Source organism: Aulostomus chinensis, chromosome 9 (genome assembly GCF_037954235.1).
Source record: "Aulostomus chinensis isolate RoL2024-O1b breed Wild chromosome 9, RoL_Achi_v1.0, whole genome shotgun sequence".
NCBI classification, from domain to species: Eukaryota; Metazoa; Chordata; class Actinopteri; order Syngnathiformes; family Aulostomidae; genus Aulostomus; species Aulostomus chinensis.
The window spans coordinates 18993031-19012395 of NC_141328.1; the positions used below are offsets into that span (position 1 = coordinate 18993031).

The window sequence follows — 19365 nt, forward strand, 5'->3', positions numbered from 1 at the left end:
TCAAACAAACACTTGTCGCTTCTAAATTAAAACACTCACACCTTCAGAAAACACACCATTGAATTCCTGAGAAAAAACTCTACGAACTGATGTCTTTACATTACACTTTTGACCAACATATGCAGAGTTATGATTGTGTTTCACAGTAAAACTGCCAAATCCTCCTCTGCTCTCCACTCTGACAGAGATGGCAGAGAGCGAGCAGAGAAGGGAGGGGCTCTTAAAGGGCCGGCTCTCAACTCTGCAGTCACACTGTGCAGCGCACTGAGGCTCGTATCTCCTAAACTACAAGGCCTAGGGATTTGCCGATTACACCGTTGGATTGGGGCCGGTGTCAAGGACGCGGCCGTAGGCCGCGCGGGGGCTCAGGCCCTAACAACGCTGCTTGCAGCTTTAATTAACAGGTTACTTTTGTGTCTAATCGTCATTTAATAATGGTAGTCCTATATACAACTTTATGGGATGGCCGAATTTGGGGTGGGGGGGGGTGGGAACCTTTAAGATGGGGTACATGTTCCCAATTTTTCCAGGTGCCAAAGAGCATTATTACATTTTTATTCTGCTTAAGTAATGCTTATCCAGTGCTCCTACAAACGGTGATAAATCCTCCTCCTGATTTTTACAGATGAGCCTGAGCCTTTACTGCATCCATGCTAAAACGATGGAGCTGCAACATAAAGTCCCCTTTGGACATTTTTCCATTCGGCATCTAAACGATGAAGTCTTGTCCATGAGGACTCTCACGTGGTTTTTAGTGACGCAGTTCAATTCATGCGAGTTTACCAGGGATTTTGGACCACAGCAAATGAACTATAGGTTGGGAGACTTCCAGCACATCTGCTGGCCATTATTGAGGTCACACAGGCTGAAAAGTTCTGTTCCAGCATATGTTGGGTAATCCTTCATCCCCGGCTCTGCTGGGAGCTGAGAGGGAAGGAGAAAGGCGTTATCCCTTCTGGTGGGCAACACCGTATCACCACTGACTTCAACAATATACAGGTGCTTCTCTCTAGACATTAATACGACACTTATCCAGAAAGGCTTAGCATACAAACACCAACAGCTGAATATCTGATGTTGCGATACAAAACAGAGACTGAGCCTATTAACAAGTTAGATGTAAAATCTCATTTTGCAAGACTTGCGGTGGCCATAATGATAGCGAGGGACAACAACTGAAAGATGAAGTTAGACTTCCCATATCTCGGATTGTTAGTAGTAAAAAGGATTCATTTACGGTTATCGTTCTTGGCAAGAGAGAAGTTCTGTTGTCTCATTCTTTCAGAGTCTCCCTGGATTATACAGTATGTGCAAAAGGAGTCCATGTAGACATTATAAGGGCCATCGAGTTTCATAATATTCTTCCACGTACTATTCATGTTCACCCTCTGCGATACTGCATTCCTGTCATTTAGAGTACCGAAGGGTCTAGAAGACAAATCCAGACACTTCAAGTCTGTGTCCCTGAATGTCACTAAACCTAGTCATCATATGTTTGAAATTAATTTTGTTCAAAAGCCTGTCTGTTGAAGAGAGTCTAATTAATATAAGGGAGTTGGATTATTTCACAACATCAGACTCAACTCTTCCCATTATTATTAATGTCATATATTCTACTTTGAATGCAAATGAGTTTTTGGATTTGTCACAGCAAGGGATTGTGCCTTGTCTATTTGTGTGAACAATTCACATGAAGTGATTTATTTAGCTAAATTAAACATGAATAACTTCTGTTTAGCTGGGGGTTTCTATGACAATTAGATGAAGCATCATATTGCACTCTTAACACTAGCACTGCTGTAACAGTGTGACAGACTGTTGGGAGGTTTTTACGATGAAAATAATTGTTTAAATAAATAAAAACACAAGATTTTCATCCAGAAACCTTTCCCAAGAATGTTTGTTTATATTTTTGACGCTTAGACAGTACTAATATTATGATAAAAAAACAGAATTCTGAGCATTTAAAAAAAAAAAAGTTGATAGATGATACTTTATAACAATATATGGTGTGTGTGTGTGTGTGTGTGTGTAGCTCAGTGAGTCAAAGTGAGCCAGGATACAAATCCAAAGTAGGGCATAGCAACATGAATAAAAACTCCACATTTATGTGTGCATCTCTTATCCAGTTTAAAAAAAAAAAAAGATTTAAATATAATTAAATTTTTATAATACAGTATCATGGGCTATAAGTTATGCATAATTGTAAAGTAGATATGAAGCAGCTATAAATAAATCAATGCATGTGATGAATAATGATTGATCCTTTTGCTATGTTTTCCGGTATGTTGCTTATTTGGCTTTGTTCCAAGTAACTTCATTAAAAAAACAAAAAACTTAGAAGTTAGCATTCAAGCATGAACTCTGTAGTGAACAAAAGTTTATGAGACTAAAACATTTTGTCCAGCATGATAATCTCCACAAACTAGCACTTTTTTTTTTTTTTTTAGGATTTTTGAAAAGTAAATTCAATTGGAAGAGGCACAAAGCTAATGTGATGCTATACTGATGAGCTACACCACAAGTTTACTTACTAATATTTTTTCTTCATAGAAAAAATATCAAAATATATTGACAAAATTAGAAATTAATTTTGACATTTAACCAAATCCTGTTAAAAATCACAGATTTTGAGACAAGGGATCCAGATGTTCAACAGTGTTAACTGATGTCCAGGTTTTAGGACTCGCTGTCCTACTATTCAGTACATTGCTCAATTGATGTGCTTGTGGGTAACTATATGTATATATGTATATGTATATAAGTTGTGTACCACTATAGCTCATTTTGTGAGCATGTTTAAGGTTGCTGAATTGCACATTCTGATGCTTGATTGAACTTCAGCTGACCCTCTTGATGATGTCTAGCTGCGTAAATCATCAAGTTTCATTCACGTGATTGGCTAACTGGATTTTTTTTTTTTTTTTAATGTGTAAAGGAACAGGTTTACCTGCTGAAGAAGCTGGTGAGGGTATGAGAAGCTAACCAAACTAAAAAGCCCTGCAGCATAAACTCTTTGTAGGAGAGATGGCAGCAGCTGATTAGCTCGGGAGCGGTGGAGCTGAGGCCACATCTAAATGAACTCATTTTTAATGAGATGTTTATGTTGTTGTCACATGGATCTTGGGACTAAGCAGGCTGCACCTCTTCTAATACTGCCTGTGCTCTTCCCCTCTCCAGCTCAGGTTGATGTAGATTTGTGCTGAGTCCCTCTGTGCCTGTTGCTCCTCTCTTTGTCTAAGCGAGTCTCTTTAGCTCAGGCACACGCATCAGGAAACAGACAGCAAGACGATCAGGATGAACTCTCTGGAATAGCAGGGGAAAATGCAACCACTGTTGTTAGCATTTCTCTCTGCCTGCCATACCTTCCTTTATTCCATCTGTCTTTGCTTTGCATTTTATTATTCTCTCTGTTTTGCCATTTCTCTGTTGTGCTTTGGTTTAATTCTCTACTCACTCACTGTCACACATTTCATGTACATTTTTTGTACATCAGTGGATTTGTAAAACCTTCCCTGTAAGTCTTGTTTTGAAAAATATCATCGCCTCAAGGGAAAGGCTGAGTTGCCCTTATGTCAAAATGGAGAAAAGCCAAACAACAGTGGCAAACATATATGAAATCAATCAAATATACCTTTCACTGGAATAAAAATGTAAAGTTTGTGTAGAAATAAGCTTTTTCTAATCAATCACCTCAATTTTGGAAACCTTTATACAACAATTTTCTCTACTCTGTCATATTATTAGGACCTGAGCCTGAAGGTACTTCAGGCGAAGCCCCTATTATGTTTTTGGTATTGTGTTCTTAAGTCATGCAATTCTAGTTTGAATGAGCTAGAATCCATAACAGAATCCCACCGATCTATTAAACCCAACAACCCTCTAAAGCTCACGTACACTGAACTGCACCTGGTTAAATAACCAAACTCATTGAGCTGGCTTGTTGTGAAGCCTCAGAACACCCTGGACCTGCAGTTTTTTTGGTAAAGCCTCAGGCATGGGGTACAGTGCTACGGCATTACGATTTAATGTCAGTTGAGACCAAAGTGTCACGACAAGATGAAACAGTCACAGCGGTACAAACTGGTTTGTTTCAGCTTGACTCAAGCCAGCTGGAGGCGACTCAGCTTGTCAAGTCACCGGAGGCTGGTTGTAGAATGGGACTGTTTATGGTTTGTCAGCGTCTACGGGCTGGAACTCACCTGTCACCAAACCGTTCCTGTGTTGTCTTGACAGTTGGTATTTTCTCTATCGTTTTGAGGTGTCACCAGCTCCTCAAAATGAGGGAACTACTCAGGGAATAGATGGGAGAAAATGACAAAAGAGGGGGAGATCTCCTGTCTCGAATTCCCTGCATAGATTTGCATAAGCCCCCTGGGTACTCTGTTGAAGAACCCAAAGACGGCTTCAATTCTCAACCCTCTCTTCTTTTATGTTTTCGTCGTTTCATCAGTATTAAAGCTGCAAGTGTAGCAAGTAATTCACTATCACTGTTCTCTTTCATGCAGCAGAAGATCAGAGAGTCGTTGCTATGGAAACGATACACCGTCTCGTCAAATACTGCAGACCCGGTGCATTGCAAGTAGTTGGAAGTTTCAACTCGTTATGCATCTTTTTCATTTATGAACAATACCTATGCTAACATTCACTCAATATTCCTATAATATTCCAGTTCTGCAAATGGCAATATTCAGTCTAAGCTGTTTTCATGGCGGGAAAAAGAATAATCCTGATTATATGGCGCAGCACATATTCTAAAAAGAGAGATCAGTCATGAAGGTCAAGGGTGGATATAAAGTTTGCTGTCATTGTTTCTCTCCTGTCCATTAAAGTATGACACAAAAGTCAGTGATGCTAAGTGTTATTGAACCGTTCGTTTACTTCATAATGACATGATTCAGTTTAGTGAAGTCAGGCTAAGTTAAGTTAAGTTTCAAAGTTACTTTGAATGTATTTCAGAGGTTCAACAAGAGTTGTATTGCTTGTTAATAGTCGACACAGCAGCATTTAGCTGGTAATAAATGCATCTGTCTACAAAAAAAAATTGGATGTGTTTGCCATCAGACAGCTTTCTTTTGGTTCTACGATTTTAATTAAAATGTATCAATTCATATTCATATATATTCTGTTGTAAACAGTACTTCAGATCAGCTGTTTGAATTGGAAAGCACAAGTGCCGAGTAATACAGTGTGCAGAATGCGTAGGAGGTTCTTCAGTTGAAAATGTAGAGCAAAAGAAAGGACTGTCTGGTGGTGAAAATGTTGCAAAAATAGCAGTGCAATATTGAGCCACGGAGCTGCCACAGCCTCAGCTTCTCAGCACTGAAGACATGTTGACCCACATCTACTGAAGGCAGTACCCTTACTATGGATGATCACCTCATACAAAACCATTCCAAAATATTTCAACCATCTCCTTCATGCACATTTCTGTAGGCTGGGTGGGTGCGGTGAGAGCCCTGACCCATGACCCCTCACTGCTGTACCGTTCAGGTGTCTGGTGTTGCCTCGTTCACAAGGATGTGCAGATAAATTTTGCTGTGGGCTTTCTGAAGTTTATAGTTTCAGTTAAATACTTTGGTTTAAATGAATGGCACTTTCAGTATACTGCAGTCTATTCTCGGTGCTACTTGCCTGAGTATCAATCCTTAGACAATCCTTGGCTTCTCTTACTTCCACTGCTATCCTCAGGATCCCAGATGAGCACCTGTCATGAATTTATTTCGGAAGTGCTCTGTCTTCCTAAATGGCACACCATCTCTCAATGTCTTTCATCCACTCTTGCTATCATCACTTGAGCACATCTCATTGGCTCGTCATGCTTTCTACCTGAGCCAACATGCAGCAGTGACAGACGACACCGGTTGGCTCTTGTCGGTTCGATGAAAACTTCCTATGGCTGAGGCAACACACACCCACGCTGTTGCTCTGAGCATTTGTGCTTTTTTTTCCCAGCCAGTTGGAAGAGGGATCTAGGGCCAAACACAAGGGACTCTGGGAATCAGTGGGGCGAGGGTGTGCGTATGTGCACATGTATGCTTCTGTATGTGGGATCATCACCCTTGCGTGAGCCTCCTGAAGCAGAACTCCTGCCCTGAGCTGCGAGCACACAAAAACAAGCTCACAGTAGGAATGCTGAGCAGTGATTGGGCCTCAGCTGCTCCTCAGCCAGTCCTACTGGGCAGAAGGAGCAGGGCAGGATTCATCAACACTCGCCTCTAACAAGCTCCCCATCTATCCGATGAGTCATCATGGGGGGCAGCACAGAGAAGGAAAGAAAGGCACATTAGGAAGGAGGCTAAAGGAGGGGAAACAGGATGGGATATTTCTAAATTAAATAAGAAGTTAGGGAAGAGGGAAAACAGAGAAGACACAAATGCAGCAGATGCTCTGACGTGACAATAAAGGCTCAAATACAAGACGATTCAGTGACTGGTGGGTAAGGTGGGTGATAGAGAACTACACTCGCTGCAGTTTGTGTTAAAGAGTGACATCCCAATGTTTCCTGTGACGTTAACATGCTAAGATGGCGCTGCTCGACATCCTTTTGTCATCTTCTCAAAGTCAGTGGGCCTGAAATAAGGTTTGTGGTTCACACCAGCTTGATGCATTTTGGGGTTTTTTTTGTTCTGCAGAATAAAACACGTCAGTAAATATCACACTGCTACATTTCAAATTTTCGAGTCTTAAAAATGGCGATCGCTAAATGAGTGGCTTAACCAGACCACAGAGGCCGTCATGGACATTAAATGTTATCACAAGTGCTGTACTTTAACTAAACTCCTCAGTTTGTATAAAATGGTAGCTACTTCCCCTTCACGTCAAGCCATGTAACCTTCCCCACCAGCCCAGTTCCAACTATAATGATCACAACCAAGCTGATGCTTCTTTTTTGTGTGGGGGGAGTGCTAAGAAAGTTGTTAAGTCACTGATGGGCAGCACAGAAGGTGATCAGAGAAGTTCACTTCGTGGTAAAGAAAATACAAAGTCTCCTACTTGGGGATTATTTTGGCTTATACCCAGATACCAGCAGAGCACCACGTGAAAGACGTGCACACTACTCATCTATTTACACACATGCGGACTCACCATAACACGAGTCCGCTAAACTACGTCAAGCTAGAACAGCTAATGCACCTCACCAGTCCTTGCTTATGGCAGCTTTTGCAAAAAGGGTCAGACACAAGCACGAGATGGATCAAGTGAATGTCCAACTTTGGTTGAAAATAAAGAAAAAATGATCTTCTTGCTTACTTTAAATGACATCCATAATACAGACTGGGAAAGTAAAAAAAAAAAAAAAAAAAAAAGGGTCTGAGGAACAATGATTAGTTAAAAAAATCCTTCTTTCAATTTTCACTCAGGTTTTTTTTTTAGGTGCAAATTGAAGATGGGCAGAAAAAGAGATGGATGGAAACGTGCCTGGTGAGAGTATTTGGGACTTTAACCAATAACAATAAAGTGGCAGGAAAAAAAATACAATTACCCTCAAAACAGGTCCAGGAACTATTCGACTCATCCAACCTCCCAAATAGAAAGAAATCCAAGTGGGGCTTCTGGAATATGTTGAGGTCTTCACTATTCACCTTATCTTTTAGGACACCCCCCCCCCCCCCCCCCCTCACACACACACACTTAAATGCTGAACGTTTGCTGATGTGATTGTGCCCTGGTGATGCTCCTGTCTCCTTCAGTGCTGGGTGTTAGAAGATCTTTATTTCTTTAGTGAGGGACGTACTGTAACACTTGACAAGTGGTAGAAAGGCTGATCATTAGTCAGAATTGCATTAGTCCAAGGAGAGAACTCACATACTATCAGTCAACTGGTAATTGAAGAGTCAACTAATTCTGATCAACTTACAACCGTTAAGGGGCAATATGATATGACAAGCTCACGCTGCTGCTGTCCTCCACAGGAAAGGCCCGGCTTTGATGAAAAATCTCTGGAGGCGCCGTCAATTTTCCTCTATCCGAACGTGCATTCAGAGCCCTCATCTGCTATTTACGTCTGCTCATACCTCCTCAGGAACGCTTCCTTTAATTTGTGCTGCTTATCCTTATTAGGCCCAAACTCTGGGATCAAGCTTGTAAGAGGTTTTGAGTATTCAGCCTGCACTCAGCCCACACTCCAGATTCTAGTTGGAAATGGCATGTTTGGTTTGGAGTTGGTCAAATATTCTTTCTCCACCAAGATGATGAGAACTAGTAACCAAACTAAAGCTACTGCAGGTATATTACATAACGCACAGTCAGGTAGTTATAGAAAGGTACAGGAGCTTACCTGGCGATGCTCCAGTCAGGTTCAATCCTCAGCACAGTGGGGTCATCAGTGTAGTTAAATTTGACCTCAGCATTTTTAAGCTCGGCAGCATCGATGTCCACCAAGACTGATGTACTTCCTGGTGCCAGTCCGGCTGGTGTGACACACACTATCTCACGAGCATTCCTCCTGGACAGATTAAAAAAAAGGATTAACACATATTTGTCAGATGGCAATTTGTGTCAAAAATAGTAGTGTGACCAATGTATCATGATGTGCACCAAATTCAACTCATTTTTAACTGGACTGGTAATCACCAGTGTCCAGATTACTTTATAAACAAACAACAAATTTCCTTGGTGATGTTAAAAAGAGAGCGACAGACAGAAAGAGAGACAGAAAGAGAGAGAAAGGGAGAGGGAGAGAGAGAGAGAGAGCGAGAAAGAGAGAGGGAGAAGGAAAGAGAGAGAGATAAGAGCTTGAATTCCTTTAATATGCAAATTAATTTGTTAGGTTGTGTGTGTGATGACGGAGACTTGCTGTGATTGGTGACAAGAAACAGCACCAGTCACAAACTCACAAACACCTGGGGAGGGATGGAGAGTGTGTGTGTGTGCGTGCGTGTGTTTGTGTGTTCATTTCTATTGCAGTCTGGAGTGCAGTCCCCAGTAGCTACATTGTCTAATATGTATTTAGCACAGTTGAGTGGTGGCTGCTTTTCTGGGCCATGACTTCACAACAGTGCAGTGCAATGCAGTGTGTGTGTTTTTGTGCGTGTGTGTGTTTGTCTGTGTGTGTGTTTGTGTGTGTTAGTCTGTGTGTGTGTTTGTCTGTGTGTGCACACTTTAATGTACTGTTGCACATTTTATTGTGCTTCTATATGCCATGGCAGTCACACAGAGATGGAGAGAGAAACTACAATTTCCCTCCATGTCCCTCGGTCTGTAACCATAGCAACCTCATTCAAAAGAATACATGCCCTGGCAAGCTTGATAAGATGCCACAAACAGTCACACAGCTAGGGCGTGTCAGATAAAGATGGAGTTGAGGTGAGTGAGCAGTAGTGGTGAAGTGGAATCTGCTGGATTACTGTGAGGAGGCTGCAGCACAGAAATGACTGCTGGGACATCAAAGCTAGCATACAGTTGTTTCAACAGAGATTAGCTAGGAGAGGCTAATCCATGTATTTGACGTGCAGGCAACTGTGGCTGCTGATGTTGTTCATGCACGAGATTAGGGAAAGCCTGTGTGAGTGCAGACAAAGAGATGTTGTGTGTCTGCAATTGACAAGCATGTACACACGTGTGTGCACACACACACACACAACTGCACATTCCGGTTAAGATACAAACAGAAGAAAAAAATTCACAATGCCTGATAACATGCTTACATGTCATATCTTCACACCGATGTAGAGATTTTTCATCATGTGAACAAGTACTTACACAGAGGATTTTGTTTTTTGATTAGCAACTCATTATTTTTCTGTCTTATCTAAATCCTATTCTTTCCTGATGTGAGGAATGAAACTAAAGTCAGAGAGAGAAAAACAATCTTCTAACCTTTTAAAGTGGCAGGGCTGCAGTCCAATACTGACAGACACGTAGCTGCCTGCGTTCAGGTAGCTTCCTTCAATGGTGACCCGGGTCCCACCAGAGATGGGCCCCTGAGACGGCTGGATACGGGTGAAGAACGGAGTCTGGACAAGATGAAAGATGGAGCACGTGATATGTACAATTAAATTCAGTCCATGACCAATTAAAACCAAGTACACTGAATAAAAGCAAGACATAATATTCAACGCTGAAGCTAATTAAAAACTGTGAAAGTCAAACCTCACATTTGTTTGATTTGTATTTCACTTGAATTCCGGCCCCAAATTTATTGATGTCGCTGTCAGTAAGCATTATTCTTAAGATCATCATCATCAATAAAATGAAATGGAAAATGAAATGAGTGATTTACATTAATATGGGCAGATACAATTATTTGAAAATATATTGGTAACGGCCTGATGGACGATAATCATAGCCCTGTTTTGCTTGAGTCTAGATTTTTACTCGGAATCGGTTCTTTATGATGTTTTAGAAACAATGCAGTAAATAATGATTAATGGGCTTTTACAAATGTTTGGAAATACATACAAAATATTTTTTTAAATTGACAGAACTTAAACAATGTGTTATCAGTCAGTGCAAAATGTACTACGTTGTATAATAATTGTTGTTTCTCTTTTTTCCTTTAGATTCATTTGATTTTTTTGGTCCCTTTTACAGAGGATGCATCACTTCCTAGTTTTTGACTGATAAGACTGCACAGACAGATCTTCTCTCCCACTACAGTCATTAGAGTGACAAATTACTGGTGTGTGAGCTTTAATTCACACTGACCCTCACTGAGACCCTGGTGGGCTACAACACTGATATTGCCATGTGAAATACAAACTTTTGAATTTTGTAGAAATCCTTTTTAAGGAGACTTGCAATTGATACTTTGGTTGATAAATTGTTACTTGTATTGCTATATTGTCCTGGACCAGCTCCTAGTTTATGCTGGCATAGATTTAGACTACCAGGGGACTACCATGATGCATGGAGCTTTCTCTCCTCTCTGTTTCTCTCCATCTTTATCTGCAATATTTGCATGTATCAATGCATCCATTCACCTAAACTTCTTCCCTGGAAATGTCTGTGCTCTCTCGCCCCGCAGGTCACCTGGGGCTGTAGATGCTGGGGCTGTAGATGTTGGGGCTGTAGATGCTGGGGCTGTAGATGCTGGGTTGATCGCTTCCTGTCCTGGACCAACTACTCTCTAGCCCCGGCCCCGTGTTTCTCTCTCCTTTCTACACCCCCCCCCCGTCTTTCTCCTCTCACCCCCAGCCCCATCACTTTCTTCCCCCTCTCAACCCCAACCCGTTGAGGCAGATAGCCGCCAACTCTGAGCCTGGTTCCGCCTGAGGTTTCTTCCAGTTAAAAGGGAGCTTTTTCTCACCACCGTCACCAAGTGCTTGCTCATGTGGGAATGTCGGGTCTCTTTCATCTGTATTAAAGAGTAAGGTTCTTGCTCCCTGTGCAACGTGCCTTGAGGTGGCTTTTGTTGGGATTTGGCGCAACATGAATAAAGATTGATTGATTACTTATGCATTGGGCCCTTCCCAAGATTGATCATAAATAATAAGTGATATTGACAAATGTATGTATGCAATACAATTAAATAAGCAATACATACATTGGCAAAGCACTCTATACTTGGTCCTTATGGATGTGTTCTTACCACGAAGGTGAAAGGCCTGGGCGACAGGGCTCTGTAGTCGTTGACACAGTCCCTCACACACACCTCCACCTGAGCCTCTTGCACCCGGTAGCTCATGGCATCATTCAGTAGGCAAACTATTCTGTTGGTGGACAAAAAGAAGAGGGAGACAGTGCTCAGCGGGAATCTGTGGGCTGCAAAAAGTAGTGAAACAGGAAAAATCCTTCAAACTAATTATGTTCATTATGCCTCCGCCCTGGTGAAAGCCGTATGCCGGAGGCATAATACTTTTGGGTAGTCTGTCCGTCCGTTCGACCTATTTTTGATAACCTGATGTCTCTGTAATGTCTCCCAGGAATTTCTCTAAATATAGTATAAACATCCACGTGGACTCGAGGATGACCTGAAAAAGTTCTAGAGGTCAAAAGTCAATATGACAGGGACACATCACAGAGGCACAAAACCACTATGCTATATTTCCAGCTTTATATCTGCAGCCAGATGATGCACAGCTTTAACAGATTACTGAATTAACACCTGAAGAACAATTTTCTAATCTTTCTGTTCAGAGTGAAAGGTGACAGTAACTCAAACAACCACTGGCGAGCATCTGTGCAAGCATGGCTCTTTGCTCTGTTTGATTTAGATGCAACAGATGGAGTCACATGACAAAGTAAGCTTTGTATACTAGCAATAATAAATTCTGGTTTCCTGAGTGGGTGAGAGTGAGTAAAAAAGGTAGAGTGTGATGTGACAAGGGGAAGGTTAAAAATAATAACAATGTATGTCCTAAATCTTTGTGAAATGCTGAGGAATGTCAAGCGGAATGGGCAGAATAGTGTGTGTGTGTGTGTGTGTGTATTATTTGAATGAAGATGCCCTCTATCTCAACATGCATCATTTCCCAACTAAGTGCACTACAGAGAGATTGTTTGATCTATGTGAACGCAGTTCCTCAGCTGTGTAGGACCCTGCAGAGGAGTAAATGTCAGGATGGATGGGTGGGTGGGGGGATAGAGGGAAGAGCATATGTAGGGAGAAATGGAGGGGAACAACAGATGGGATTCCAACATAATCACATGCAAAAAAAAAAAAACAAAAAAAAAACCACCTTCAGCTTTCGATTGGTTCGCACGAGAGAGGAAGTGGCTGTTTCTGCCTTAAATGTATGCGTCCTTACCCCTCTGTTGTCTGAGTGCCTGAGTGTGTGTGAGACTTCAAATGGATTCACCTTTGTTTCTCTGCTTTGTGAGCATACATAGCTCCAAGCCATTTTCCAACACTGTGTGAGTGTATGTGTGTGCGTGTGTGCGTGTGTGTGTATGTGTTCTCTCCTTTAACTTACCTCTCTGCACTCACATACTCCTCCTCGATTGGCACACAGGGCACTTTGCCCAACCTGACACCCACTTGGATGTCTCTGAACTGCAGACCCAGGTTCTCCCCCAGGATGGTTACCCTGGTTCCTCCTTGGCGAGGGCCCGTCTCTGGGAACAACTGCAGCAACAAACGTAGAGGATACAGTAAATAAAAATGACTATAAGAATCCACATGTCTTTTTTGTATTATGTCCTTAATCAACTACTTTTAAGCTTAGCCTCCAATAATCTCCATGACATGACCTTGTGAGAGCACACTACATTACTGCCCCCCCACACACACATAAAAACCCACACCAGACAGCCTTATCGATCCACACACACAGAAACCATAAAGACTTATCAGGTAATTCAAGTTTTTAATGAAGAAAAATCACCCTCTTGGCTTAGAAAAACATTGAAAATGGGATAAAGAGAGGGTGCAAAAACAACTTGTGCCGACATACAGAAGCAAACTGACATCACATCGGGGCCTAATTGAAACTTATTACGTCGGCTTGGCTTACTCGCTGGGCTGCGGTGGTGAAATGCTCAGTCGTGCCGACGAACCATAATGTGATTTATCTAGCCAGATTATGACGCGTAACGGGGACAGGTGTGGTGTGACAAAACAAATATGGTGACTGATGGACGGTGGCTGCCACCAAACACACACACACTGCACCGCAGACACGCACACACACATACCTAATCCCTAACAAGCATCACAAGGTAATTATGTGTAATCTACCCATTGCCCTGTTCTCCTGTAATGCTTGGCTGAGCACTCTGGAAATGCTAACTTGGGCTGCGACAGTATGGAGGCATAACACTTATAACAGCAGGGACAATACCATGCAGGCAAGAGATCAAGACAAATGGTGATATCAACAGTGTGGACTGGTTTGAGCAGTGAACAATTTGTCTTGCCAGACATGAGATTTAATTGTAAAGTTCTTACAGACAAAGTCATCTGAGATTCAAACGCTTTTCTGCAACCTACTTCACTACCAAAGTCTTTGTGATCACTGGGAAAGAGGAGGGTGAAATGCCTCTCTAAAGTGAACATGTCTTTGGAATTTTTTTTCAGGACTGTCCCTCTTTTTTGTCATCAGAATAGTTTTAATGAGGCTGTGATCACAGCTCATGAAGTAGAAGAGCAAAGACAGACAGAAGCAACAATTGATTATTTTAAATGAACATGACAACTTTTTGAGAAACATGCCTATCGTACCTCCCTCTTCTCTGTGTGCGCATTAGGGAGCTGACACCCACATATAGCAGCTGACAGCTAGTTAGCTAAGCACAGTCAATTGTAGTGGATGGGCTGTTTAGCATTCGTCCATCAAAAGACATCAAATATAGATCAGGCTCAGGACCTCGGTTTGTCCAAAAGTAATCCCCCTCTTCCTCTCCTTATCATCAATGGACCTATTTTTTTTTAAACTTATGTTATGATGGGACTTTTGAGGTGCTGCATCAAATCACGGCACACAGTCAAGAAAGTAGTTCCAGATATGTGTCTGATTCTGCAGGAGCATCTGATCCTCTCCTTTTTTAAAAGCCCCATGAAAGGGTGAAGTACTTGTCGTGACAGTAAAGCTCTGTCAGCCAATCAGTGTTGACAAAAAAACATGACACCATCAACAGTGTTGCAGCTCCAACTTTTGAGTTCACCAGATACAGAAGGTCTGAACTGGCTAAGGTATGCTAACCCGCCCATCACCCCCTACTACTCACTGTGCTACGCTAACGAGCAGTCGGCTGCTGTCTGTGTGTCTCAGCTCCCTCATGCACACGCAGAGGAGAGAAGGATATCTATCTTCTTGTCTGGCTCTAAGGAGGATGGCAAATAAGCATATTTCCAAAAAAGATGGCATGTTCAGCTGAATTAGCTAAATATTTCTTTTGCCTACGACCTACCAAATAACAGTATGACAGAATGCCAGACAAACCACATTTTGGAAGCTTTGGCATGTTCTAAGGAAAACAACCCTGCAATCTCAGAAATTACTCTTAAATTGCAGCATCAATATGTGTCACTGGAAAACATAATGCTGCGTGGATTATATTTGCTGTCAATTAATGATGAATGGTTGTAAACTGAACAAATCTGAGAAAAATGCAACAATGCAGATCCTCAATATAAGAGTTGTTTATTTAGTGGAAACATGTTTAGTCCAGGCAAAATATTCAGTTAAAAAAAAAAAAAAGATTATGGTATTGGATGTTTTTAGGACATGATGTCATCAATGAATACTGAATAAATATGTCTTGAACTTTCATAAACTAGAAGTACTTTATTTTTGCCTAAACTTAACTGCATGTGACATTTGTGTATTTGCCATACATTATCCAAAAAGCGTCCTGTATGACCTGTTTCATTTCTAACTGTATTGTTTTTTTGCCACCATCCATACAGGACACTTTTTGTGAGAACACATTTGAATGAGTTTTGATCCAAACGATAATCTCATTATTGTCTTTAGGTATAAAATATGGGGAATTGGGGTTTGAAATAGTTCGTTTAACATATTGTTTTATAGAACAAAACTTCTCAGAAGAGTAATTGATTAGAGTGAAGTGACTGAAGACAACAGGAGCAAGACCAACTGAACAGCTTGGCGGGTGAAAGCGCTGCAGACTATTTGGACGCTGACTCTTATTGTAACCATTATGGCCTGAACACTTTGGTTCCACAAACAATAGCTGGTAAACTCTGACCAGCGTGAGCTGGCAGCAAGCTCGAGGGTACAATATGGGCAACAGACGAGGGTGAGGAAACGGGCCTTTGGATGGTTTTGGAGGAATGAAGCTATGACAAAGCACAACATCAGCAAGCCACTGAGTCCTAGGATGTCAGTACTGACAGGAAGAGGGGAAGAGTTCTACTGAAAGGAGAACGAACATCATCTAAAGGGAGGAACTCAGAAAGACTATTGTTGTACATCACGCCATCAATCGTCCCAAGACCTGCGATGGCAGGTCCTGGTATCAGGGTACATTAACAACGGTTACTAATGCTTAGTTAACTACTAATTTACTCTTGTGTCTTCATTTCAACTAGATAATAGTGTTGAAGTACAGGCCGCTTTTGAAAGGTTTCGGTCTTGTCTTTTAATCAACCGTATGTTTTTGTGGACTTACTTTACGTTGAGATTGCAACTGTGGCGATATGGCTGAATTGCCTCAGCATTATTGGACTGGTTATAAAAACGCGCAGTTCCAAATGTAAACAATACCTTGAATAAAATCTTTGCTGCTTCTCCTTCCCCCACTTTCACACAAACTTCAACTGACTGTGGAAGAAGCTGGGAGGAAGATCTCAGCTAATTGATCCATCATTTAACTGGGCAACAACAAACCGTAAAGATCTAATTTGCAAAAAAAACAAAAAACTTCTAAAAGCCCTCAGTTGTCTGTAAATGCTATAACCAAGACCATCACCTACCGTAGGTCTGGCATTGACGCGGTCTCGCCCTGCTTTGGTCTTGGTCTTGATAATGACTTGGTATCGGCTTTGCTGGTCTCGTCTACAACAGTATTACCTGCTAAGCTACAGCTTTTGAAAGAAATCTGATTGCAGAACACAAGAAAATATGAAATAAGAGTCTGTTTTTTCTATCCCGGGCATGTATGCACGGATTCATCATTGCAGAATTAATACTGACGTAAATTTGTGATGCTTGTAATGAAGGTTTAACCTTAGCCTTGGTGGTTCTGTCATCTATATTTATGAGGAGACCCAATCGGCATTTGCTAGCTGGGGCATATTCTGTTGAAACCACCATCTCCTGCACTCAGCAGAAGCATCATGATGGAATCCAGAGAAGAAGAGAAAAATCTCAGCAACCCTAAAAATAAATGTCCAACTTTCACTAGGGCTGTAGCCACTTACATCAAGCAATAACAGTATCCACGACATTTTGATCTCCAGTATCCGTAACATTAGCATCTTGGTAGAGATGAAGCAGCCAGACCACCATACCCATTAAATATGGTGCCAAAAATAATTAAATGTTTGTGTACAATCATATTTTTCCTATAACATCTGTGTTTGGTTTTCTATTGGAAGCTGGGAAACTCTTGGAGGTAGAAAAATATGGAACCGCATGACAATACTGAGCCGCTGGGCCTGCAAAAAGACACCGCAATGTGGAAATGAGACCTCAAACAGCTTTGCTGTGATTTGACTAATACATTCAGGTACATAACCGCCATTCTCTGGGGATCGTTGAATTACAGACACTCTCACCCACCTCACTGAAGCAGGAACCAACAAGCTGTTGGAGTCAACTGATACAAAAACCCCAAAATGCTCTTCGTGAATACAAGTTTATAGAAAACTCTGCCAGCTACAGGCCACTAACCACCAGCTCATCAGCTTATACTCAGACTGAATGGCAGCGTCGTTACGACCCCATTATTCAAGCTGAAAATACATTCCTGGTAGCTATTTTCAGTTTAGACTGACGAATCTATTTTCACAAGCTGTTCTCATGATACATTTGTAGTTATTCTTATCAAAAGTAATGCAGTGAAGACAGTCTGATAACCCATGTAAATGCGAGTCAGGAGGAGAAAGGAGTGAATTGCCATGTTTGAGACTCTGGGATACCTTCAGTTCTTTTTAATGGGACCATTCATGTCCGTGTTCCTAGCAACAAAAAAGCCTGCTGAGACATTGAGGCATTTTCAGCCATTGTTAATCAATTATTCTTACCTAAATCCAAGCCATGATCTTTCCCTGACAAAGTGTTCTTTTGTGCCTAAATGTAACTCAAAACAGCACTGTCAAGAATATTATATAATACTGCATTTTCCACAGAAGAGAAAAGAACTTTCAATGTTACGGTCCTCATTGCAGAGGATTGCGCATCTGAACCCCGTGATGAGCAGTGAGACTCTGTCACGCTCCGGCCTTCAAATAGTGAATGAGAGACAGGAACACTACCATAAAGCCAAATCCTCTGCCAGTACGTCTCACATAGGATACAAAGACAGAATACAGTCCAGCAACTCCGTCTAAAACAATCATACCAGGCAGTGCTGCTCAAATATAAATATTGTTACTTACTGCACATTTTTCACCTAAAATGTGTTTCGAAAAAATACATCAGTTTATTGTCTGGCTATCAAATGAGATTGTTTGCAACTCAGCTGCCATGTTTGAAACCGCCAAAGCAGCGCCTACCTATGGAGGAGGCCTCAAAACCACTGACGGTGCCTGCTGTGGGAAATTCAGGAGAAAAGGAACAAATGAACTTGTTTCATGAGGGAATTATTTGATTTTCAGTACTATTTTGGAGTAATTTTCGCACAACTGTAGAGAAAACCAAAAAATGATGTTAGCTCTTTGTTACACAACTTAAAAGCACCTCAGTGGCGGAAAAGGTGTGATTGTATACTGTAAGTTGTGTGTGTGTGTGTGTGTGTGTGTGTGTGTGGGGGGGGGGGGGCTGAGAATTTGAATAGCACCACTGCAAAACGAATCTAATCAGTCTTTTCATTTTTAACACTCAATGTCTTCAAATGTCACCACTTCCTTTGACTACCACCGACCACAAATCCAGGGTAGGAGGAAGAGTAACGAACCGTGGCGTCGCTCTGTGGTGGAGTGGCCTTAAGGTTGATCTCTTCACCACATGTTTGCCACATCAAATCCACAATATTACAGCAGCGGTTTCCTGTTAGCCTGTCATCCAGCTTGTGCACATGTTGTATGTGTGTGTTCTCTTACGTGGTAATGTTCATGTGGTCTGAGTGGCAACCGACAGCACATGGCCAGCACATGGCCAGCGGCAGGCTGACGGCTGGTAAAAACTGGGAAAGTTGTTTATGTGGTCAGAAAAGAGGTTGAGAATTCAACTGAGGCATTTTTGTGTTAAACTTGAGACTATGGGAAACTGTAGTTCAATTTGCAGCGGGGAATGAATTCTTCCTTGGGGAATCATGCCTGAAACAAATAATGTATATGTGTAGTAATTACGTCTGAATATAGGAAAAAACCTGGGAATTGAGAATATCATTTTCTCAAAAGTGGATTAGGTGCTTCAAGGCTATAATGCTATTAAAGGATTGTTCAATATGATCCACTCAGGTTTTATTAATGTGTTAAGAGACTCTTGTTTGACATTACTGCCATGAAATACCTGCGTGATTATCCAGAACACCTACTGCCTTCGCCGCAGTCAGGGTATATTAGAATAGCACACGTTAATAAACATGGTTAATATCATAAAACTAGGACCTAACCTTAACCCTGTACTTCACTGACAAGGGTGCTCTATGTTCACTTATCATCTGTTCAAATTATAATTTGTAAAAGAGAAATAATCATCACATTGTATAACCATCAGCTAACGATAATTTCTACAGAAACATAAGGGCTATATTTGTTCCAATAAATGTTTTAATAAGCCTGTTCAAGGCTAAGTACACTGGCACTCATAATGGCTGATGTACTTGATGAATGACATTTTTAAATGCATCAGG

The 19365-nt window shown here is 41.4% G+C and overlaps 1 protein-coding gene across 4 annotated transcripts in view; it reads right to left on the reverse strand.

Moving 5' to 3' along the window:
• plxna1a (plexin A1a) overlaps nt 1-19365 on the reverse strand; it is a 263617-nt gene that overhangs the window by 51692 nt on the left and 192560 nt on the right. For all 4 annotated transcript variants that reach the window (XM_086214083.1, XM_086214081.1, XM_086214082.1 and 1 more), the window contains exons 13-16: nt 12858-13009; nt 11534-11654; nt 9823-9959; nt 8282-8449 (exon numbers count right to left, since the gene is read on the reverse strand). In XM_086214083.1, coding sequence (XP_086070209.1) covers nt 8282-8449; nt 9823-9959; nt 11534-11654; nt 12858-13009 — 578 coding nt within the window. The remainder of the gene's footprint in view (nt 1-8281; nt 8450-9822; nt 9960-11533; nt 11655-12857; nt 13010-19365) is intronic.